The 27,112-nt window shown below is 35.6% G+C and overlaps 1 protein-coding gene across 2 annotated transcripts in view; it reads right to left on the minus strand.

Moving 5' to 3' along the window:
* The window catches only part of LOC110451638 (zinc finger protein castor homolog 1-like), a 46,712-nt gene that overhangs the window by 13,928 nt on the left and 5,672 nt on the right, over positions 1 to 27,112 (minus strand). The window contains exons 1-2 of one of the 2 annotated variants that reach the window (XM_021499757.1): positions 24,382 to 24,516; positions 13,669 to 15,475 (exon numbers count right to left, since the gene is read on the minus strand). In XM_021499757.1, coding sequence (XP_021355432.1) covers positions 13,669 to 15,358 — 1,690 coding nt within the window. In that variant the 5' untranslated portion in view covers positions 15,359 to 15,475; positions 24,382 to 24,516. Of the gene's footprint in view, positions 1 to 13,668; positions 15,476 to 24,381; positions 24,517 to 27,112 lie in introns of those variants that run through there. The other variant, XM_021499756.1, reaches the window with a different exon arrangement.

Genomic DNA, 27,112 nt, shown 5'->3' on the forward strand with positions numbered 1-27,112 from the left:
GTAATGTCTATACTAGTCTAGTCACACAATGTCCAGTCAAACTATGCAATGTCTATACTAGTCTAGTCACACAATGTCCAGTCAAACTATGTAATGTCTATACTAGTCTAGTTACACAATGTCCAGTTCAATTTAACAATGTCCAGTCTAGTTACATTATATCCACATAATTACACAATGTCCAGTCCAGTGACAAAACCCTATTATAGTGTGACCAGGCTTACCAGTATATATTTAGGGACTCTTGAATTTGGCTGAAACTAGAATTATCTCCCTTTCCTGAAGACCTAGAAATTTCATGACAAAAAGTACTTTGTTCAATTTGTTTCAAACCCAATGGAGTATCAAGAAACTAATCTGAAATGTTATCAATGCAAATCCAATTAAGAATTGAAAAAATAAAGACTTCACAAGTCATTTTAAGACAATTTCCCTAACAACCATGAACTCACTGGATTCACAACGGTAATAAATATTACATATAACTTATCAATAACTGGTCACTTTATTTGGTGTCTTAAGGCATCAAATAAAAATGATAAATCTTTATCCCCTTCTGATGCTGGCCAACGAGTAGAAAAATAGGAGTGTTTACAAAAACTGTTATAACAGACTATGGAACAATAAAAGCAGCGACAGTCTAGTGGAAAAAGTCTCGAAAGCTGTGAATTTCTCCCCCAAATGACAAGCCTTGTCACATAACTCTGACGTACCTAATCAAAGTTTATGGTTGCCCCGTTATTAATTCCATATGTCACTCAGGACCCATCCCATCACTACTTTCATGAATTTCTCTGACATTTAATTTCATACTTCCTTAAAAATGTAGCTGATAATGCAAATGTATGAACTAGTTTGTGTCATTTTCAGGCATTTCACAGTCATTTCTTCTAAAATATACCCTTTGTTCTCCAACAGGACCCATGAATAATTAATTACACTTAATTTATGTCTCAAACTTCGACATTTACGACACAATCAGCTTGTGCATAATTTTTTCTTTAATGACCAATAAAATTAAAGGAAAACGCCAATATGTTGACCATAGAATGAGATTTCTTAAGTATGTATACAAATTAATAGCAATGTTTAATTAATTATTCTCTGTATGTTTAACGACTTCTCATATTCACATACTGGGACGTCTTCATTCAGTATTATCATTAGATGATCATAAATCTCCCATTTTGATTGGAATAGGACACATGATCTTGGTGTCAGACCTTACTTAAGTGTAACAGAGTTAACAAATCCATAACAACACCTCAGAACCAGCTAGTAAATGTATTACTACTGGGCTTCCAATTGTAACCCCTATTCAAACTTCCCTAATTCTGTACCAGGTGTGAATTGAAACTGCTGTGGAATTCTCAAGACACGATTCACTATCCATGATCTCATTTCAATTATCTTATAAATTTATGGTTTATAGTGTAAATTGGCTGCAGCTGTTTGCATGACGTAACCAATTTTATTCATGGATCAGAATGTTATTTATTAATCTAATAATGTTACGGAGATATTGAATAGCTAAATGACGACAAAAAACATATAGCATCTCAAAAGAAAAACTGTGAAAAAAGTATTTTTTTAGCTTACTCAAATTTTAGTTCCGTATCAAATTTTAACAGTCTAACACATTGATGAATTGGCGCACCCACAAAATAAACAATAGGAAACAACATGCATGAACCCAAATTAGCGCATTCATAATTTAGCGCAATATTTAGTTAAAGCACAGAAAAGCATTAAAATTGACTACCACTAAAATACATATGTCTGCAGTCAAAGCTAAGATTTATGTGGCCAATTGTTTCGACAGTTTAAAGTCTTACCCTGTTTTATAACTAACAGTTTTATAAGCATTACTGTATTATAAATATTTGTACAATTTAGCATTTATTACTTTTTCTTATCAGTATCAAAATAAGGATAAAGGCCTGTGAAGTTTGGCCACCACGAGTTCATGCTACGACATGTGGCCGCTCTATCGTCATACTTTAGATTAAGCGTTTCCGAAAGATAGCAAAAAAATTCAATTCACATGATCTACAAGTACAATACAATGTCAGAATTTTATCAAAACAGGTCTTAATTTGTTGATAAAACCTGAGAAAAATGTCAGCTGTCGGGAGCTCGTGTATAGCGCTGTAGTTTTCACAATACTCAAATAAAAGATCTTTACAAAATTAGTCACACACGATCTAGTGTTTCAAATATTGTCTGCATGGGACCTGAACTTCAAACATAAGATTAAATTTCAGTAGTTTAAAGAAAAACAGGAAAAATCAGTCATTTAAATACACGGCTCTGAGATATTTGGGCTCTAGCGTTTGTGGGATATACATATATACATATGCAATTATACACCAGACCCTTTTAGATGGACACATCTCAAAAATGGCAGTATTCAGCCAATTCAAATAATTTTTGTGTTAACTTTTTCTTTTGTATTTCATCAATTTCACTTGAGCCTAACATAGAAATATTCTGAAATTTTAAAAGACCAGATGTATATTGTTTAAACTTTTCTAAAAATATGACCATAATTTTACTTTATAATTTGAAGTTAGTGTTGAAAATTATGACAGCCGAATTCACCAGCTTTTACTGAATGACTCGAGAAATATTACCCTTGGTTGTTACAAATTATTTCTAACTCTTAAGAAATGCATCCACCAGCAACATCAAACATGTACTCGGTCACCTCAAAGTATATATCACAATAAGTTACACATGCAGGTGCCCAATTCTTAGGTTTATTAATTAAGGATCCCCGTACCACTGCAAAAAAACTGTAACAATGGAAATTTGTTTTCTGGCTTGACTTTTTACTCAGCTTTGATAAATCTTTTCTGAAAGAAAAATATACCTTGCCGGATTTTTATGAATAAACCAAATCAACAAGTGTTAATTCTGAGTGTAAACCTACAATGCTGTAAGACCAGTACTTGAACTTTGGACCTCAGATCATTTCAGTTGCTCTAACCAACTGAGCTTTGTAACCTGGTCAACAGACTAGCTACCTCTGGCCATTGGAATAGTTCCCTGGCCATGTTTCGCTACAGTTAAAAAAATCAAAATTAAGAGGATTTACTGTTTGTATGAAAACTACAGTGAAATACTCTAGTGTTTTGCCTGTAGTGGGACAAGGATACCTTAAATCACATGGTTTACCTCATTCACCCCTAAGACACACTTGATCTCTTCCAATTCAAAGGTTGGAATAGTCTATCATGAAATTTCAGGGGTGAACGAGTTAATTGCTGTAATACGGTAACATATCAAACATCAGTTATTCCCCTTACCAACCCCTTGACACACACTTCCATCATACCAAACCCACTGACCCTCGACACACACTTCCATCACACCAAACCCACTGACCCTTGACACACACTTCCATCACACCACACCCACTGACCCTTCCCCAGGAACGATTTCTACTTTAGAGATAGGGGTCCAGAGACATCTTGAAAAGACAGGACATGTTTTTTATAAGCATGAACAATCATGTCATTGATAAATCAAAAATCTATTAAAAACTAATTAATCTGATAATATCCAATAAAATACTTGATATAACTAGTTGTAGTTAGATTTGAAAACAGTTTCTCCCACAGAAAAACTCAATATCATTAATCATTTCTTTTGTTTTCGGATCAGGAAGGTTGCAGTTCTTTGGTAAGGCATAAAAACCACTATAGAATACCATTTGCATACTATTCAATGAAACATGACAATGTTGTATACTCAATAATTACTATTTTGCTCTAAAACTGTTTCTCGGTTCAAAGGAAATTCATGCAGTGGTTATTCACTTCTTAATTAAAAATAATGCTAGGCAGATACAGCTCAGCGGTTAATTGACAATGTGCCTCACTAATTGGTGTGTTAGATCCAAACAATCAATTACCACTACATTCATAATTATAAGCAAACAAAGGTAAATATGAGAGAAAGCTATATTTCACTGAAAAATCCATTTTCCATTTTCCCAGAGTTTTATTGAACTATACACAATATCCATTATTTTCCCATCATTGAACAAACTTAGCTGGGAACAAAACCCCCGGCTCTGTCAATACAGGTCCAAAGTTTGGCGTAAGTATTGAGGTAACCGTGGTAACGGTTGATACAGTGGAGACGACAAAGAAAGGGATATTGGTGCGATAGTATGTACCTGTGTCGGCATTACGAGCCCACATACATCAATTTTTCACCACAACGTGGCAGACAAAGCTACCTGGTATTGATCTGGCGGGTAGTCCTGTCAGTCTAAACGTCCCAGGTAGGCTTTTGCAAATTTCTCGGAGTATGTTCACAGAGAAAATCATTTGGTTACCATAGCATCCACCCTGCTATGGGCTGGTTTTTCAATCGTATGTGAGGAATTTTTGTTGAATAATTCATTTTCTTCTCATCCATTAATGCACAGGACCTATGTATCTATACTATAGCGATGTGATGCTAATCACAGTGTTTACAGACCATTGCTGCCAGCACACATTCTGTCAATAACCAGCTCAATAAAAATATGTGGGGGAAAAAAAGGACAAATGCTTTCGATTATAAAGATAGATATTTTGAAGAACAAATCTATATAATTAATGAGTGCCTACGTATGGGCAGGCTGCCTTAGACAGACTCAATATGATAGAATAATACACACATACCTAGGTAGATAAATATAGTATTAACCAAAGCCAATCCTTGAATCAACATATTGAATACATGTATCATTAAGTCAGACCATAATGCTATATCTCGTATATATGTGTATTGTAAATGGAATGAGACGATCAACACAATTTCTGATATACTGTTCAGATTTTTTTTCGTGGGTTCCTAATTGTTTCTGCAAAAAGTTTATCCCACAAAATAAACAGCACAATAATAAATCCTTACTGTAGCACTTTGTATTTTGAAATGTGCAATAATCAGATTCCATGAAATCACCATTTTGGCAATGCTGCGAAAAAATTGAAACCTATGAAAACTTCAAATGTTTTGGGAGAACAAAGCAACTTTTGGATGTAAAGGTCTTGAAGTCATCGTCACAATTTCTTTTGTTTTAAAATACTTTAAAATATTAAACACCCTGTTTTTTCGATTTTATTCCTCATTCTTCAATTCAGATTTGTTACATAAATTGACTGTATTATGGAAAATTCTGTTTCTTGAGTGTCATAAATGTGCATTTGATACATATAATATATATGTGTCAAACAAACATTATAAGTCCTACATCTTGCACTTTGATAGCCTCTTATGGACTAGTACAGCCCACTAATATTATAAAACAGCTAAAGTACAGAAAATACTGGGCCACATTGATACAGAAACTTAAGATTAATTCTGATAAAGATGTGAACTCTGATCACCCATCTTAAGTTACAGTTTAAACACAAGCCATGGCGGTGCATTAATTAAGCAGTGTCCATATACACAACAAGTACCAACACCCCTTTACAGCCTACAGCCGTAGTAATACAAGTCTTCAAATTCTGTCAAGACAATTTTTAACAACTGCACCTAGACAGACTGAAGTGTAAACTCTTCATAACTCCATGCCCAATCAAAAAGCAGGGAGGAAGTTTTATTTGACATGACAATTTTCGACAATTAGCCCTATTTATGTAAGATCTCAATTTTCTGACTGCGATAATATCAAATTTCCACAAAATTATGCTTAACTCTCAAAATTCTGTTTGGCCAATTTGGAATTTTCAAGGAGATGTGCCCTTGACAAAACTCCACATAATAGGAAATAGGGACAGTAATACTTGTGTTACAGGATGGAGAGGAAGGGGGCTGGTTAGACTGGTACATGAAGGGAGAAAGTGGTGGGGGGAGGGTGATGCTCAATTAGAAGTGGTGGAAGAAAAATGAAGTACAGGGTTAGGGTTGGGGGATGAAAGTTCTGGGAAACTGAATATGCATTGAGGTGCAGGATATGGTTTGGGGTAGTGGTGCTGGGTGAGGCTGTATGTACTGCTGAATGAGGTGCCAGAGAGGGAAAGGGGTGGGCGGGGACTGTAGTTGTTTTAGGATTGATGTGCAAGAGAGTGGAGGGGTGGGGGACTGTATGTGCCGCAATAATAAGGTATTGAGGCACCAGAGAGGGGATTGGTAGGGGGCTGTATATGCTATAGATTGAGGTGCCAGAGAGGGGAGGGTCAGGACTCAGTATATGCTACAGATTGAGTTGTAAGAGAGTGGGTTGGGGGATTGTATGTGCTACAGAATGAGGGTCCAGAGTTGGGAGGGGTAGGGGAAATGTATGTGCTGCAGTATGAGGTGTTAATGTACTGTGGTTTCCTCATGACACCGCTTCCCTCTCTAAGACCTCATACTGCAGCACATATATTTCCCCTACCCCTCCCCCCTCTGGACCCTCATTCTGTAGCACATACATTTCCCCTACCCCTCCCAACTCTGGACCCTCATTCTGTAGCACATACAATCCCCCAACCCACTCTCTTACAACTCAATCTGTATAGATTAATGGGTAATGTATGAGCTACCTATTGAGATGCTAGAGAGGGGAGGGTTGGGGTAATACCTATTGAGATGCCAGAGAGGGGAGGGTTGGGGGACTACATTTGTATGTGCTGCAGTATTGAGGTTCAAGATAGGGGATCGAGGGGCTGAAGGGGTATAGAGGATACGGGACAGTGATAAAGAATTGGGATCAGAGGAAGGAGACTTGGGTGCAGAATGAAAGAGAAAGTTAGGGACAGTATGACTCTAAGAACCAGGGATAGGGTCCTGGCTGAGTGTGTGAGTGAAAAGCGAGGAACTCATGTGATGCAGGACTTGAAGGATGAGAAAGGAAACTGTGGTTTAAAACTCACTCAGTGAGGACAGGGAAAGATTTTGTGACCCTAGTCCTTTTTTCTTCACAAAATGTTCATATTCACTACATTTGATATACAGTACCAGTATTAGATACACATAAGTTTGTGAAAAATAGTTAAAAATAATTATGACATCAAGCAAGAGATATTTACTACCAATTATTTTTGTCTTAACTTCCTGGTCTAACTGATCAAAATTGCACATTTATGATAAAAAGAAGAAACATATATACCTTACAATATACTCTTCCATAACTGAGGTCATTTTTTATATATTACAAACATCAATGAAGAAAGATATTTTACAGCAAAAGATTAATCTATTATATTCACATGGTACATGTTTAAATACTGTCACATTGATTCAAACAGGAATTCTAGACTTTTGTGGGCCTCTTAAGAGCTTTTTTTTGTGTATTTAAATTCATTGTTATGAGAGTAAAACCACAAAACCACCAGAATTAATATAAAAATCATAGTTTTATGCTCATTTAGTCATATTCAAGGCTCAATTTGACCCTTTCAAGACATTTAAAAAAATATGTTTGTGCATGTAACGATACATGTATAATTTGTATATAGTTTCACAAAAGGATCAGATTTGTAAGTGAGCTATGAATTTAGAATTATAGGTCTATTACTATGAACAGAATGCAGTTTAATACAGAGATTCATATTTTCTTTTCATCTTAATACTAAACTGATGATTAAATTTCATATTTTTTCGTCAAATTTAAAGTAGATTTTCAATAGATATGGAACAGCCAATTTTTGGTATCGACCAGCTATCTTTAATGATTATGACATTACAACGGTAATGATGACACAATCATCAACAATGCTACTGTTTCATAACTCACAGACTAAATTGATCCTTATAATGTTTGTGGCAATTCAGAGCAAATGTAAATGATTTTTTTCTGAAAGGCCAAATGAAAAATCAGTTGCACTTCAAAACATTAAAATATTGTAAGCTGTGGTTAAAAATTGGTTTAAACATAAAAATCAGAGAAATGCATTATTGGTGTGACCAATCCTTAGTATCACGTGTATGTATAGAAGATATAGATCTCCCGGCAGTGGTCTTTAAGTGCTTTGGCCTAATCCTCTTTACTTTAGAAATAAAAGTGAGATTTTCACTAGAAACAGCCAAGGTCAACAAGACGACACTCTTAACAGTTGAGACTCTCACATCAGTACTTAGAACAGAGTTGACCTCGGACATTCACATTACCATAACATTGTCAATCTACAAACATTAAACATGTTGAACAATTTTGTTTTAATATATAATTTTCATAATTCTGAGAGGCACACATGAAATTTTGTATTCTGACGGTTTTAACTCATTATTCTTCACGTATATGAAATCACGACCATGTTCATATTCAAAGAAAACAAACATGAATTATGGATAGTTATGTTGATTAGACCGGACTATATCAGTCGGAGTGAAAATGTAACACTTTGGGGAAGATTCATCAGATTATAAAGGAGTATTTCTCTGAAGATTCCGACACAAAAAGGTACAGAGGGCATCATATACATATATATATCTATGCTATATGCATATATGCATATCATAGAATGAATATATACTACATCAGTAAGATTTATTTTTATATAATTCAGAAGTTTTTCTCTCTCAAAAACAACCTAAAATTCCCAATTTTTAAAAACAATTTCCATAAATTTGTTTTATAAAACCAGCAAATATTTCTGTTTAAAGAAATTCCCTTTTTTTGTAGATATTTGAATATTTTTCAGCTCTTTGTTATTATTGTGTTCTTTTCCTTTGTCATACACACCTACTCATATATACTGTTAAACCCATATTTCATTTTACACAAAGAGGCTTTACAATAAAACCAACATTCAATAACATTTTATTTAATCCCCTTGCGTTGTCGACTGCTACACAAAACTCCCATGTTTGGGAGTTAAAATACACATAAATCTATACATTTACTTCGAACAAATTATTTCAAAAGACCTGTATTTACCTGTAATTTACCTATACCACTGCTAGATTTTCATGCTAAATTTAGTTGCCATTGTACACGTCAACTGATTAATTATACATGTTTCTACTAGTTCTTCAAGTTTTTAAAACAAATAATTGATTTCATGCCAAATACATATTTTTCCCACTTTGAAATTAAACCGACTGGCTTACAAATTAAATGGATTTCGTATAGAATGCTATCAAGACTTGTATTTTGTCAGAGTTATTTGACCAGAACTAAGTTTGATCAAGGCATTGAACTCCCTACAATGACTTAGTTTGATGTTACCAGGGCAACATCGGCTGAATGCCTTGACGCAATTCAAATTTAGACATAAAATCATGCGCAAAAGAGGGAATTTTTGGACTAGGTGACGGCCCCACTTGACAGCCAGCAGTCTACCTGGGTTTTAATATTTCCAGCTATCAGTGTTTGTATTATATCAAGGTTTCTGGCAGATTAAACTAAAACCAGCTATTTATAGGCTTTTTCAACTTATATAAAAGCAGATTCGTGTGTCGGGATTTGGAAGGTACTTTAATTGTGATCGATAAAAAAGGACACACATATTAATTGCGAACAGTTCTCAGTCGTCATATTTCTTATGAAATAAAACTCCAAAGTGCCCATTTAAAAAAAATAAAAATAGTGAATTATTAACAATGAGAATTGACACAAGGTAACGTAGTAATATTATATTAAGTCGAGATATTAGGCCCTATAACTTTACTTAGTACTTACAGAGTTTATACACACATAAAATCCAGCTCTAACCCTAAATATTTTAAAGCAAGCTAGAAATCTTGTATATTTGTCTAGTCCAGGACTGAGTATGCAGAAACAATATTTAATTTACGACCCCATACAATTTGTGGTTGTTATGGTGACCGTGATAACATACACACAATTCTACCTGAACATTCTTCTATACCTATAGGTCTTATCTGGGTAAAGAAGGAGACTTTTATACTGTAGTTTAGCACCACAAATATCCTGTCTTCGATATCCATACATATACAAGGAGATTGGTTAATACTTCAGCCACCATAATTTCCAAACTTAAATATTTCATAAATATTTCATTTTCAATACTAATCACATTCATATTGATTTTTCCAAGTCAGTGATCAATCTGGAATCAATATTATCAACATCTCGTTTCTCCTCCCACATCCCATAATTCATAGTATTTGTTCATTAATGCAGCAATTATTTTAATGCATAATTATCACTACTCACAAATTAATATGATGCTGCCCCTGTGTCAGTGATTTGCAAAAATAAAAATCTTCTTCTGTGATTTGCATTTATAAGAATTATTTCTTTTTATTGAAAAGAGACCTAAAATGATAACTGTTTTGACTTATGGTATTTATAAAATATATGGGTTGTGGTCCATTTTATGGAGTTTCATCATCTTATATTTACAGGGTATTTTCATTTATGTAGAACATTGGACAAGTTCCCTGCTACTACATGCTTAAGAGGATTCATGGATTAGAATCCCCATAGGGATGATTATTTTGTGAAAAGGGAATTTATAATGACTATATTTCTTTCATATATATATAGATCTTTGCTATATTAAAAGGGTAAGCAACACTAACCTGAATTATCAGCCTTACTTTTCACAAGCTTCTTAGTAAAGAAGCTGTTTGAGGACTTTAACAAATTTGATTCCTGTAACCCTGAATATGGGTCAAGGTTAAATATTTTCACAAATTTGTAGCAGACTGTATGACAGCAAGCCATGTAATTAATCTAGGCCTTTTGGTTCTTCACAAGACTTTTTATTAAGTTATTTGACCCCTGGTGTAACTTAAAATACACCAGATCAAACTCATTACTTTTTCCAAACTTTCTAGCACTTATTGCCACAAGTTTCTGCCCATACATCATTTTTATCATAGGCCTTCGGTTTTTCAGAAAAAATATATTCTGTTAACATATTTGACCACTGTGACCTTGAACATAGGTCAAGTTAATTTTCTTTTCCAAAATTCTGCAGCACGCATTCCTAGCAAGCTTCTGGCCAAATATTTGAAGTTCAACTATATAATTTTCATAATATAAAGTGAATTTAGGTGGTGTGGTGGGGTTGAGGGTGGGGTGTGTTGGTGGGAGAGAGGTGGGGGTTGGGTGGGGTTGGGGGTGGGGTGTGTTGGTGGGAGAGGGGGGGGGGTGGGGGGGGGGGGGTGTTGGGGGGGGGAGGGGGGGGGGTGGGGGGGGGGGGGTGTTGGGGGGGGGAGGGGGGGGGGTGGGGGGGGGGGGGGGGGTGGGGGGGGGGGGGTGTTGGGGGGGGGAGGGGGGGGGGTGGGGGGGGGGGGGTGTTGGGGGGGGGAGGGGGGGGGGTGGGGGGGGGGGGGGGGTGGGGGGGGGGGGGTGTTGGGGGGGGGAGGGGGGGGGGTGGGGGGGGGGGGGGGGTGGGGGGGGGGGGGGGGTGGGGGGGGGGGGGGGGGTGGGGGGGGGTGGGGGGTGGTGTGTGTTGGTGGGAGAGAGGTGGGGGTTGGGTGGGGTTGGGGGTGGGGTGTGTGGGCGGGAGATAGGTTGGGGTTGGGTGGGGCTGGGGGTGGGGTGTGTTGGTGGGAGAGAGGTTGGGGTTGGGTGGGGCTGGGGGGGGGGGGTGTTGGGGGGGGGAGGGGGGGGGGTGGGGGGGGGTGGGGGGTGGTGTGTGTTGGTGGGAGAGAGGTGGGGGTTGGGTGGGGTTGGGGGTGGGGTGTGTTGGTGGGAGAGAGGTTGGGGTTGGGTGGGGCTGGGGGTGGGGTGTGTTGGTGGGAGAGAGGTGGGGGTTGGGTGAGCTAAGGGTCATGAACAAGTAAAAACACTATATGATTTGTAGCAGGTAAAGTTTTTCAATGAAAGACCTGCTGGGACAACAACAGACTTGACTCACCACACAAAACATCCAGTACACAAAATACTACATGATTTGTCTACAAACTGCATGGCAACCAATAATACTTCAATTCATCATAGATGTCAATATCAATTAAAATATACATATATGCAAGTCCAAGCTAAATTGACGTAGTCGACTTCAAATCTATAGCTGGGAGCCTGATCTATACAAAGTACAGAGAGAAAATTTGTCAATGAATATCTCCATTTTGACAGTAAAAGCGAGATCTTTTGAATAATACTACTGTAAACAAATGGACCGCATTCTCATTGATTCCGAAATCAATCCAGCTCGTTGTCAGCTGACTGGACAAGAATCAATTTCCTAGGGGATTGTGTCATTAAAATGCCACTGGTTGCCACAGTGATATGAGATTTTGCCCCGAGATGAATCTTTCCGCGAGAATTAAGTTCCTAGTCCATGTACTGATTAACATGAAAAATTAAACATAAATTTATTTACTTTCAAACAATGTAATAAATGTCGGGAGGCGTGAAAAACAATAAATTCCGCTATAGCGTGTGTATTGTATTTCAGTTAACAATGTCTGGAATAGTAATGAGATTATTGTAACATTTTATCTAACTGCTGTGTACACAGGTATACAGTGGAAAAAAAAGGTGAATTGCAATTTTAATTTCCTTAATGAAAAACAGTTCTGAAGATAAGGTTAATAAATTTCTATGAGCTGTCAGTATAGGTGGCTAAATCTGACAGATGACCTTGATGAACCCCAAAATAATAAATTCTAATTTTCGCACTTAGAATTTTGATCTATAAAATCTGAAATTTGTACATGTAAATTAACAACTATTCCCCATCAATTAAGTCCTTAGAAAAGCACTGTATTATGTAAAATTCTCTTTTGGGAATTGTTACACTGACAGAAGTTATGAAACTTTGAACTTTATCACGAAACGAACAGTATTAATCTATTGTCAGAACATAAATACATACAAGTGTCAATCAAAATGTGACCCTAACACAAAGTTTCCAGGTGACCCTCGGTACTTGCCCCACAATGGCTTTTCTATCGGTAATAAGATGGACTGAACGTAAACGACACTGAACAAAGACCACAAGTGTTGGCCACCTGATCATGTCAGAGGACAGTGACACAACCATTTATATATTATTTAGTTATTTCAATAATTTTTTGGGATGACAAATACAAGTTCTGTAAATTTATTAAATAATTTACAATTTGTGAGAATTGTTTTGCATAAATTTGCAAGGAGATTAGACTGCAAAATAGACAAATTTGAAGGAAATATACACACCTAGTTCAGTGGTTTGAAGCAGGATTGTAGAAATAATTATTTGCGAAAAATGAAGTGAATCACATTAAATAAGGATTTTGGTTTTTAAAATCAGGCGAAAAACTTGAGAATGCGGAAGACTTCAGACAACCTTTGTCTGGTGACAAGTCTTATTACAGCTCTTCATGAGACAATGTCAAATGTGCGAAGGTGAACAGAAAATACATCCCCCTCACCACCTTTCCCAGGTATCTACAGGAATAAAGCAACGTTAATCACTTCCGTCAACTTATCCAATCCACACTCATGATTAAAACTTGTGCATCAAAACATCCTGTCAGAATTGAATTTTGCAAGTTCAATTAGTTCTATAAGACATTAGAAATTATTCTAATTAAGTCTGACATCCTCGAGACCTAATCTCTTGGCGATTTTTTTACATTTTGGAAACTGAGCCAGGCTGATTTCAAATTCACATTTCAATTATCATGGAAGTTATTTGAGAGTATTAGAGAAATTTTATCTATATCGAAACAAGTCAGTTTCAGATAATTTAGTTCTACAAGTGTCAGATAGGACAGGTTCATCGGTAAGGAGAGGTTCAGCTGCACAAAATATAATTTCTGTTCAAACATATATCTTACCTTCTTCGCTCTGTTTGCCGGCCTTGCTAACGTGCGTGTTGACATAGTTGACGTAGATTCCAGCCTTTCCTGCCAGACTTGTAGTTTGGGTCTGACCTAGCTGTGTGTCGACAAATCCGTTTACCGCTGGATCCAACTGGAAGTTCTTTGGTAGGATTGGCCGGAACTTGTCCTTGCCTATTACCCCTGGACCACCATGCGCTAATATTTTATTAGAAGAGAAATTTTCTGGGTGCACTTGACCGGTGATGGAGTCTGCCGATCGACTCAGTCCATACATCTGAAGCAGTTCATTCATGGTATTTTCTGCATAGTCTTTGAGGGCAGATATTTCAAGATTGTCTTGCTTTGAGGAATTTTTCGGTGTTGTCTTTGGCACTGATGGTTTATCTTTGGACGTTGATAAACGTAAATCTTCAGGCGAATTCCGTCCGGACTCACTTCTCAGCGACACCTCATCGCCATCCATGCTGTACTCAAATTCGGAACTATCACTGTCCATGAAGTCATCCATCTCTGTCCGACCTACAGACAGGTCAAGTGGCACACTAAAACTGGGTGCCATCTGAGGTTTTCTATTCTTTCTAGAGTTCCTGACTTCTGAGGACTTAGCAGTGAGATTAAGTGAACTACAACTATCGTTAATACTGGAGGTAGAGGTAATACTGGTTTCTATAGAAGGAGATCTAACTACACTCAAATTTTCTCCCGTGTCCATATTTTCATTTATGGTTCTTGCATTTTCTTCTTCGTCCATATACTCCTCATCGTTTTCTGGAGGTGGGAATGTTGTGTTTTGGTTGTTTAATTCATACTGTGCTAGTTCATCCTTATCATCTATTCTATCGTACTGTTCAATAAATTTGCGCACTTGTGATATATTGCGTGGGGTCGCTTTCCGACTTTTTCTACGGCTCGCCCCAGACACTTTTTGTTGACTAGATATTGTTGGGGTGGATAAAGCTGAGACTGTCGGCGTGGAGATGGGTGATGGTGTGGGAGTAGGGACAGATGACAATGTTGATGGTTTAATAGATGATGTTCCCGCACTCATTTCATTCCTACACACATTATCTTCTTCCCCATTTTCCAAGAAACTTTTACTACCGTCTTCACCATTTTTTTTGGAAAGTTCTACTCCCTTAGATGTACTTTCGTCAGAATTGCAACTAATGAGATCATGTGACTGTTTATCAGTTGTGTCGTTGTTGTTGTTTTCACATCCAAGCCCTTCTTCTTTATCGCATTCCGAGGATGTAACATTATTTGGTGACGATTCCGAAACACTATTCCTGGTGTTAATGTCATCATTTTCGTATTTCCTTATCGCTAGAGACAGTGCCTGACCTTCAGGATCTCTACAACTCTCAGACGTAGCATCATCCTCTTTGTCATTCACAATTAATGGGTCAGTCTCTTTTTCACTCTCCATTTGCAGTGGAATCGGGCTATTTTCAGGTAATTCACCTCCAGGAATACCCACAACCTCATTTTCACCGGTCTTGGTTGCCAAGGAGAAGTTGATGGGACTCGAATTATCAAAACTTGCCCGAGTCAGAGGCTCAGGACGACAGGGTGTTGAGGAAGAGGGCAGACCAGGGAGGGACAGAGGCAGATCGTTGCTGATAAGTTTTAGTTTGGCACAAATAGCATCCAGCTTGCGAGTTTTCGTTGAGACTACAGAAGCCATGTTTGAGTTCCTTGGACGGCAGCAGTTTAAATGGCTTGACGAAATGAAGTCACATGACGGTCATCTTGTTTACAGGTTCCTCCAGGCAGTATCCCTGTAGCCTGTTATCATCTTCTCCTGAAATTATACAAGACCCATCAGTAAAGTATATTGTAAAACGGTGTTGATATTAAAGTCGTAGTTTTGCCTTTGGCCTTAAACTATATCTTGTGAACATTGTAACAAGTTTTTGCCTATTGCCATTAATTAATTTCTAAACTAGGGCTGTCACAACACATCAGAAAACCTGTTTATTGCAATATCAACTTCATATATTTTACAACAACTATGAAACAAGTTATAAATTTCCCCCAAAAACCCAGTGTGATCGTGCCGGGCAGGTGACACCATACCATTTCACAACAGATCAAACTGCATGCGGCCTTGGTGAAATGTATATATGCATGTTAACCAATGCGCTACCTGACAACCCATTATATTTATATTGGAATACATCTAGGCATATATTGCATTGTATTACAATATAGAAACAAAATATTGCTGAATCTTGGTGTATGTATTTTTCAAAACCTTTTATTCATGTATTCAATTGATTGTCAATTACTTATCATTTACATAAACAGGCTATCACTAGTGGGGGAAACCAGTTAAAATTCATAATCAATGGTTAGTTTAACTAAAAATCTTAAATATGCGTGCATGACCATATGATAAAGTCAGTTTGATATCATTCTAATAAAAATTCTTTTTAAAATGAGTACATGTACCATTTTTCTATAACAATTTATTGTGATATGTAACAAAACGCATCCCTTCTGTATTGCAATATACCGAAATACACTCCAGGCATATTGTGACACCCCTATTTCTGATATTCCCTCAGGTTTGTTATAAATGTGTTCAACAGATGTACAAAAAAAAACACTTTGAACAGGGGGATATATTCTATATTCATAATGGTTTAAATAATCAGAAATAATCCTTGACTAATTAAAATCATAGAATAAAGCAAATTATTGCAGACAGTGTAATAGTTCTGGGAAAATATTCCTCCATTAATAAATCATTGAAACCACCCTTTTAAAGGTTAATAAATGTATTTATAAGATAAGGGATAAGACATGAAAGGGAAATTAGCTATTTTCTTCTGTGACCTCAACCTTCCACTACAATGAGCCTGTAGAAGTCCCTTATCTAGGACACACTATCGGTAACAATAGTATTCACAATCTAACAACGTTTTATAGATTACAATAGCTCATAAAAGTATACCTGGCAACAAAAACATAGAACTTCAGCTTAACTTGTCAAGCCTCATATAAATATACTCATCCCCGTAGATCAAAACACGTTTGTCTAAAAATAATCGGAGGCATTTAATTCAAATACTCTAAATTACACATCAAAATTTGTATTTACATAACAACATACACACAAACTTGCACAACAAATCTCAACAACAATATACCTGACATAGCATGAAAAATATATAAAATATATGTTAATATTCATATTCATGCACATGTATGATTTTCCTACCTCCCTGATCTTCGTTTTCTAATGTTTCGCTGTATACTGGAGTGTACTTTATGTAAATTTTAAAGCTATTACTTATGTGGGAAAATAATTCCAGTATTGGAGAATGTATCAAAAGTGTCAGCTCCTACAGGGTAAAAATGTCAGTGACATTTTATGAATACATCTAGTGAAACAGGGAATGTGTAAAAGGTCATTTTCTCATGAACATGATAAAACCCCCAATATTTCTGTGGAAACTGCTTTAATTTACAAAATCAAAAATGTAAATGTCAATTTTTTTGAAACTGTACAACTTCAGTATATTATAACATCCTGCGCTAAACCGGCCCGTAAGTACACTTTACTGTGGAAACACAGACTATATATATTTGTTTTTAGTTCTCCAATTATTTTCAATGGCCACACTTGAGCTGCCACTTAGCTGTTGACTATACTGACACAAATATCTATAGTGTTTGAAATAACAATTTAAAACTTGAATGGAACTCTATCCATTCATCCGTTAGAAAAGATTACTTTGACAGAATTGGACACATATACTAGCAAGGACACAAAAGCTTGAAATGCCAAAAAAATCTGTGTTTCCATTTTCTCTTAGTTTATACTAGGTTAAGTGCCTGTAGTATAATATTTTTTGACAAATTCTGAACTAACTTGATTAAATTCTAACACAATGTCTCTATAAAACCTTGTTCAACTATTTTGAAAATGGAATTTTTTACCTAACCAAATTTTAATCTTAAATTTTTCTGTCATCCCTTTTTTTTAAACAGAGATGAGAACACTTTTTAAAAACTTGTTAAATGTTTAACCAATAATCTCAAAATCCTGATGAAATAAATCAGAGGGTTTATGTCATTATAATTGGCTGTTGTTGTTTAGACAATATGTTCATGAACAAATTCAGTAAGTGCTTCTTCGACATTACGATCGGTGGTTAGTTTTTATCGTAGTGTGAAAACATGAATGCGACACCACAGCGCTTCCAAGATAATTTTCATGTGCCGATCTTCAAAACTATGCACAAATTCTGCATGGCACATGTCCTTCATGATCGCTGTATTAGCAAAGTTTCATGCTTTGAACTGTATAATCAATTAACATAATCAGTTCTACGGAAAATGATTAATAGAATCTTCCCCTACCTTGAGGGTGTGATAGAGAAATCTCCAACCCGAGGGGTGATGTTTTTTGGTTGTCTAACCCGAGGCTCTGCCAAGGTTAGACAACCAAAAAAATCACCCCGAGTGTTGGAGATTTCTCTGTCACACCCTCGAGGAAGGGATGATTGTTTTTCTCCCATCCTTTTATTTCAGTCACAACTCTGCCGACAGCAGTGTAAACAAAAACACATGTGGGGTATGAAAATTGTCATTCACTTTTGATGACGTCACAATTACCGGTGACGCATTCTAATGACGTCACAATTGAACACGTGCTAATCAGCATGAGGCTATCTCCCCCTAGGGGGTGACAGGCTGATCTTTCCAGGCTAAACCGGGAGACACACCTGTGAAGGGTGGGAGAAAAGTATGTCAATATCCACTAAAACTTTAATCAACTCTATTGGAAAATTTGTAATCTACACTGTTAACTTTATATCAAGGTGCTATTTTGCATGGATCTGTTTAGCAGCAAGGAAAATTGGACAGATGGTCAAAACAGGTTTTTGTTTTTTGTTAAAAAGTCATTTTTGGGCTTTGATAAAGATCTCAGTAGAATATATACATATTTTTAGCTGATAACTGACAATAAATTGGGAATAAGTTTTATTAATTTTTCAATAAGAGTAAATAACACTCTAAAATGTATGTAAACAATCATTTTTGGGCTCTAATCAAGTCCAGGGTGGATTATATATATATTTAGCTAAATGCTATTGATAGATTGGGAGTTAAGTTATGGTGTTTTTTTAAATAAGAATTTAAATATTTGAATAAGATTTTTACTGAATCTTGGAGCAATAGTTTCAATACAAGATTACTATGCCTTGTAAACTGACATTGAATTATATGAATCCAACAGATTGAAAGAGATCTCAAACAGTTCTCACAATAAAATCATTTTATCTGAAATAGCTTTATAAAGACACCAATTGTCATTGTTCCTTTTGATCAATGGATTGTGCTCTCTTGAATGTATTGAGTGAATCATGAGATATTTCTATACCTATACCTGAGTAACAGACCACACTCCTAAGAACCGATAAAATATAGAAAAACATAACTCGCTATTTTCCCTGTTTTTAGTTATTAAGCCTGTAACACCAAGCTTTGAAGAGAATATAGCAAGCTAAACCCCTTCAACGCAAGCTTTGGGACAAAAGAGGGTCGCTTTTCTCACATTCATTGGAAATCAATTCGCTCTTTCGCATTTCATTGAATAATAACTCTGAAAAAGGATTTTCTCGGCAGACATTGATCATAGGAGTTGGGCTATTAAGAGGATTTCATCACCAAAACAGCAAAGTTGCCACTTCATCCTGTGAAAATATTGCCATAAATGTGGAATAGTCATCACCTTAGTTTAGGCTAAAAAAGACTGAAAGTAACATTTGTCAATTGGTTATGAATGAAGTTGATGTTCAATTTATAATTTATTTAAGTTTCATTTTGAAGATTTTCATATTAAATTTTTAGTTATAATTGTCGCCATATAAAACAAAAGAAATGACAAAAATGAAGGAAAAATTGAAACAAAAAACTGAAACTGTTTTAATTAAAATCTAATTTGAAGTATTCGGTACATAGCAATTTATCATCACATGACAAATACACCAGAAAACTCCTAATGGCCAAAATATCAAGGGAACACCTGTCAAGATCATCTCCAGTTATCAACGTTTCGCAAGGTTTTGTGTAATTGAAAAGTAACATCCAGCAAATAACTGACTAAAACTCAAATTCCTGAGTGGAAATTTACAAAAATCATTCTTGATGCTTTTTTTATAAAACGAGAGAAAATAACAATCTCCCTCATATGATCAGGAACTTGTATGAAAATATGCATATTTCTTTAATGTGAAACACAAAATTTGAACATAAAATAGCTTCAAGCTCTGTCAGTTTATCAAATATATACGTAAATGCCAACTAAGACCATAAAATTACTGATGTTCTTTTCACGAATAATACTTCTCGCACGTCAAGACTGTAAACTTCTATGAAATTAATTGAATTATTGTGTGTGGGTTTTCATGGGACTCCTGAGTTAAACGATATCAAATTAAGACAGTGTTCTTTGTTCTGTCAAGACTGGGGATACGGGGAAACATAAATCTCCACCATCAGCTAGCTGTCACAGGCCCCTTCTCTTATTGACAAATGATTAAATTAGGCCACCGAACCTGACCTCAGGGCATATGATATCTCTACATAAAAATAACATTAAACTGCTCATACTTATTAATTCTGATAAACACATCGTTTTGTAATAAAACAGAAGCCACAAAAAGGTTAATGATAAAAATTATAGAGGAAATCAAACTTTTAGGATGACTAGTCTGTATATCGCTACACTAAAAAAATAAAAATGAAACTGCCTTAAATTTGCCAATCTAATTGATCAATTTTAACTCCGTAAACGTATGTGATTCCTCATCTGTTAAACAACAAACAGGAAAAGAATAAATGTAAAAAACAACTGCTTAGAGTCATTTTAATTGAGCTACCAATTCAAATATCAAGCGAATGTAATGAAATGCAACTGGTTATACTTTGGGGACTTTGACGTTTTTCCACCCTGATATATCATTAAGATAATGTTGATGATTCTTCGTTTCCTTGATTCTACCAGCAAAGCAAATACTCTGCTTTAATTCATTCACCCCTGAAATTTCATAATGAACTATTCCAACATTTGAATTGGAAGAGTTTAAATGTGTCTTCAGAGGTGATGAGTTAATCTGTCAAATCTCAACCTGATACCCACATCTTTACTTAAATGTATCCCCACCCTTCTTGATAAGATTTGTACTGATCCAGCAATAAGCCCATGTCTGCTAATGAGCCCCACCCTATCTAATGCAACTCAGTAGAAAATACCAACAAACACTATTTAATTGTCCGATAATTAGCCTATATGCAACCTCCCTGTTAGAGACAGAAATTATTCCTTTACCCCTTCACAGCTTATTGGACAATACACTCATACAGTAATTATAAAAAACCGAACACAATGAAAATGGTGTGCAGCTGATTTGAGGTACTATTTGTGATAACTGACATATATGTTTCTTGTTGTAAAATATTACAACAGAGTGTAGAAGACAATCAACAAGCTTGGGATAAGTCAAGTTTTATTTATTAGGAAACATCTACAGGTTTCGCCTGAACAATGGGCTTCTTGCGAACTTTTCCTGAGCTTGTTTTGATTGACTTCTATACTTTGTTTCCCCTATTCCTCAATCGCCCTGCATACTGGTTGGTATCCAAGCAAGGGATAAACGGAACCAACTGAACCTAAATTACAACAGATCTATAACCAACATTGTACACATTATGAAGACTGACTTAATTGTTTTGATATGCTTCAAATCCCATCTTGACAGCATGTACTGTAAAGCAACCAACATCGACATATATGGCTTCACACATGTCTACTTTCAAATCAAAGGATTCAATGATTTTACCTTGCCATGATGTATATAGTCAATATATACTGTACAATCACAACCTTACATGATATGGGGTGAACATGGAGACCATTATGTTACAAAAAAGTACCAAACGGTTGACAACATTAGACACTTCAATACTTAAAACCAAGGCAAAGTCTACCAATCTGACACTTCAACTCGAGTCAATAAATGAAGGTTTCAAAACAGCTTCACCAACTTTTTATAGCCAACATAATGCCCATACATTCTGAACCGTATACAGTGATAGCTATATAGACAGTGGTAGGTTCTAAATTCTCTCTCACTCACTCTCTTCGTTCTTCTCCTACTCTCTTTCGTTCTTCTCTATCTTCTTTTTTTCATTTTCATTTATGTGTAAAATTTATTGTTAACGTTGCCATGAATTAGTGTAAAATATTTCTGGGAGAAGGCTTCATAAGTTGGAATAACTTGTGACTAATCCAATTTAAAATCTGCAATAAAATATGTTTAAATAAAAAAATAAAAAAATTATACTGTAATAGTTTTTGTCAAAATGATACACCAAACATTATTAAAGCGAACATGATGCATGTCAGCAAGCAAATTGATACTTTGACAAAAGGCTGTTAGTTGATATATATATAAATATTGATAATGTCCAAATGGTTTACATCAGTGATATGAAGTGACGAAATTAACAGAATGTTGGACAAATTAATGCTATAGGCTATATTACAACCACAATCAGCGCAAAACCTTAGCGTTAGCTCCGACCTCAAGCAGTTCCTATCTTTTACAATTTACGGTTTAATGCTATTTTATTTTTTTATCAAATTGTGATAAACTACTTTGATTACAAATACTGCATTATCAAAAGATTACTTCAAACTATAAACATGCACAATTAAGATTTTATAAAACCCTGATTGCCTGACATAAACTGAACACTTACCATACCATATTTACTTCTTAATATCAACACTTGTAGAATCTTTTTCTGCGTTTCCCATTTAGGTTGTGTATTTAATAAGCTTTGATAGGCATGTCTGTCATTTACTGTTAATGAAAGTGTTAAAAACACTTTATAGAATTGTAGAAAAATGTTTGCTACCGGTAACTTCACCCCAGAATAGGTATAATGCTCATTTTTAAAGAATTGAGACTTCGTAATGACTCATTCGAGCTCTTACATAAACATAAAGTCTCAAGAACTATGTATTATATGGGAAAGATTCGATATTAAAATACAGAAAATCATTATATGAGGTTTTCATGTATATATATACCTAACAAAATACAGGCTTGCCTGCTAAGTCTTAGCTGTGAATAACAATACGCTAAATACCTGTGTAAGGTCCTTTGTCAAAACTCTGCCACCAAGATTATGGTTTTTGGCAAAATACCTCTTGTGTCACTGAATTATAGCAATAAGTTGAGAGGTAATATACTCCTGTATCGAATTGTACAAAATACCTTGGCATATGTAACGGGGACTTTAGCAACAAAGACGGTATAGAGGGGATTTAGAGCTCCTAAGTTATTGTCCCCCTAGAAACCCCACACTAGGCAAGTATCTATAAAAGAGCAATAAATTTAGTATGGAGAACATTCAATACCTTCCATATTTGTTGATTAGGAGAACTTTTTTCATATAATATTTGTCCTTTTCTTTCTTTATTATTATAAAAAATTGAAATAGCAATACCATTAAAAATCAAAGGGATATATTTCATAAAATTTCTATTAAATTTCAGAATTGAATTAAAATATATATATATATATTGTGTGATGTATCAAAAAAACATGATTTTCTGAATGAATAATTATATCATTACATTATTACCAAAAGCAAAATAAGAATGATTATAAAAGGAAAGAAAATGGACAAATAGAACATACCAAAACTAAAAGTAAGACACCCAGATATTTAGTAGCAATGTCTTTCAAGCATATATTTAAGTTACAGTTAAACATTTTTCATGAAGAATCAAATGTACTGCATACCAAAGCTGTATACTGGATATATAAAACACTAGCAAAAATGGAACCCAGAATCTGTGTGACCCCGGCTAGTGTGACCTCTGGGTATTTTAAAATAATTACAGCCTGACTGCCCTAATGTACACTATCATGACACCTAGCGTATACCACATCGAGGATAGCATCATCTCCGGTCACTATAACCACTATATATATATAGATACCATATCTCAACATCTCCCCTACCTGTGTTACTACAATTTATTTCTGTGATAAGTGATTCCGACATTACTCCAGTTTTAATGAGCTCAGTGCTTACCGTTACCTGTATCTATCCTCAATAACACCTAGAAACACCAGTGTTTGATGTGCCTGTGTGCTAGCGTCACTTTCATTACCATCAGTGTCAACGGAGAGACAAAGGACGATATACACAACATCTGTATCAGAAAGTTGATTACCTGATTGCCTCACAAATAAAAATGTATAACCGATATATATCTATAGAGCTAAACTCATACTACGTAGTGCATTTAGAAAGAAAAAAGATTTAATCAATATTGGACATGCTCGCATATAAAACATGCTAGTTTTTGAAAGTATTACAGTACCAACCTAAACTGATACCTACCCACTAGATAGATAATGTTGTTTTTTAAGTGATCCGAGGCACCAGAGATTAGGCGACACGTTAAGTCACAGTTATGTATTCTCTGAAACTGATAATTTGCCTCGCAACAGATACCGTCTTTCACCAAAAGATTTTCATAAAGATCCAATAAATATTTAACTAAACACATGTCAAGTCCATATCAGAATAATTATTAAGAATATGACATCACTGAAATGTTTGATAAACATGTATATATATATTTATCTAGGTATCTTAACCACACAAACTTACTGTTTCCAAAGGTAATGACAACAGAACGTCCCAGGTGATGAAAAGCTTGACGACAGTTTTACCTTAGTGACTGACACAACGCTATTCATGCAAAGTGCTACCATGGGACACTGGAAAACTATTGCCCCATATAGATTTCAGTTATCCTTGTGTGGAGAAAAAGTCGATCCCATATCACAAGGACTCTTTAACTGTATTCTATACCGACCTAGTCTCTACCTGTATCCAGCCTACCTGTTCTTACCTGCAAATTTGGGTGTTGCCATGGCAATAGTAACAACGTTCCACTAGCGGCATGCATAAATAATAGCCAGGTTGCTATAACAATCTGCACTTCTGGAGAGGCATTCAACAATGAAAATTACTGGAAATCAATCCAATTCTATAGGCTAGGACAAAAACTCCACAATTTTATAGAAAGCAATATCTCTGATTCTTCTGATGTACCTGACTTGCATAGTGATGTTACGGGACGGTACCAGCGTATTAAGACCTGGGTTATAATGTACACAATCAGTATTTTTATCTATATAAAACCTATGTGTTGTCATTTAAACCCTTTTCACACATGGGAGATTTTTATGGACCATTTAACTGTCATATTTCGGTGATATAATGAATTTTGCACAAGATGGATTCAGAGGTGTATCGACTACTGGCTCATTGCGTTGCCACGCAGTTCTGAGAGGAGTGTTAGAAATTCATTCATATAGAATCATGTAGCAATATAATTCTTGCGGTTTATAGGACTACAGTTATTGGTGTTGACTTATACTCGGGGAACCGAACTATTAATCATAGATAGCATAAACATATGCATGCATCTGATTAATTCGACCCCTCACCATTGTGAATGATAGGGCTAGTCTACACAGCACAAACAGCCATGATTATTAATCAATGGGTCTATTGATAAACACTTAAACTGTATTGACAGCACATGAAACAACAGTCAGGCCAATATAGGCATGTCCAACATGTTATATATATTGACACAAATTAATCTAATACTCGCAAATCTTTCTACTCCATCAAAAATAGCATATCTGACAGGTTATGTTAATTAAGAATTTAATTATTTTTTTGTCATCTATTAACAGTTATATATATATATATATATATATATATGAAAGACCATTAAATTGGCATTATCAACCCTTTTAAATTAAGACTTTCTATTTCATGAAAACTGCATATTTGATGAGTTTATTTCTAATAATTTGTCTTTTTCTAAATAATATTTTTCCTTGGAATTATTTTTCTAGAATCTTTATGATCCTGAATTTTTAGAAAATATGTAAAATTTGTCAATAATTTCACTTGTTTTAGACATAGATAAACAAAATTATACATCAAGGATTAACTCTGATCTTCAAGCTTTATGAAAATCTAAGAATATCTGGTGAAAACAAGAGGTCGAAAGGCCTGCGACACTTGGTCTTTACTTTATACTTATGTTGAAACCAGTACTGGTAATAAAAGATTTAGTAATGAGATTCTCTAAAAATGTACCTCTATACTTATCTCAGGCCTCCAATCCGATGTTGGTGTTTATTTTGAGTCGAATTAGCTTTACCGTTTGTATTCTTCAAAACCAACCAACATTTGTTTGGAGGAAAAAGTTCTTTTTCTTTTGAAAAATTATTATATCAAAGACACCCTTCAAAATGTGAAGTTTGAAAAATATTCATTTTTTCCCCAGAATGATTAAGTGCATGTTTAATTCATTCACCCCTGAAGACACATTTGAACTCTTCCAATTCAAAGGTTGGAATAGTTTATAATAACATTTCGGGGGTGAATGAGTTAATGGGTAAGTTATCCTTGTGAATCCAAACAGAATTCATGTAGTTCATGTTTATATTTTAAGCTGACCTGTAGGATTTTAGCTTTCAAAAGGTAGAAAGATCAAGTCCTACCAGTGACAGCTACCCTACAAGTGTACCATTCCAATGCTTTTCATTGCAAACTATATTCTATATTCAGTGTCCAGACGCCATTGTGTGATATTCAAAGTAAATGAAATAAATACATGTATGTAATAAAATCTGAAATTTCATTTAATTATCCCGCACCCCTGAGCTCCTAGACAGAGTTTTTGAGGGGCATAAATCACAATTTCTGACCCCTTCATATTAGCAAGCCTCTTAACATTTTGAGGGTCAAAAGCCATTTTAGAAGGTCATATATACACCATGTGGAGGTAAAGTGAAACCCTGGGACATTGTGGCACTGTTGCTGAAACATGCTGGACATGTCATATATATTGCAGAACATGCATTGGTTGGAAACACCATTTTTTCTGGTTTGGCTCATTGGATTACCGTAATATGATAGCTTTTTTCATTGGGGGGGGGGGGGGGGGGGGGAATGTGCAATGTGGACAATCAATCTATGAGGTTTCCTATGTCATTCATTGGATGGATTTTTTGTTCCTCATTTTCGTTTTGTTTAGGAATTTGTTGTCTAATTCATTTGGATGAAAATTGCACTGTTGCCACCATGTGTGTTGGTTTAAGCGTGCATGTGTGCTGGAGACAGGGTATGTTGGTGTCCTTAAATGACCTTAGCTGTTAATAGGGTTTAACAAAATCCAACCAAATCAAACCAAGCACTGTTGCCATTCTGACTTGTACGTTAACGTTGAATGCTTCGTGAATCCTATCACTGAAGTAACTGCTGGCTATCATTCGGTAAATTGTACAGGTTTGGTTCAAAAACAAATCTTAGC

Source organism: Mizuhopecten yessoensis, unplaced genomic scaffold (genome assembly GCF_002113885.1).
Source record: "Mizuhopecten yessoensis strain PY_sf001 unplaced genomic scaffold, ASM211388v2 scaffold6135_2, whole genome shotgun sequence".
Classification (NCBI taxonomy): domain Eukaryota; kingdom Metazoa; phylum Mollusca; class Bivalvia; order Pectinida; family Pectinidae; genus Mizuhopecten; species Mizuhopecten yessoensis.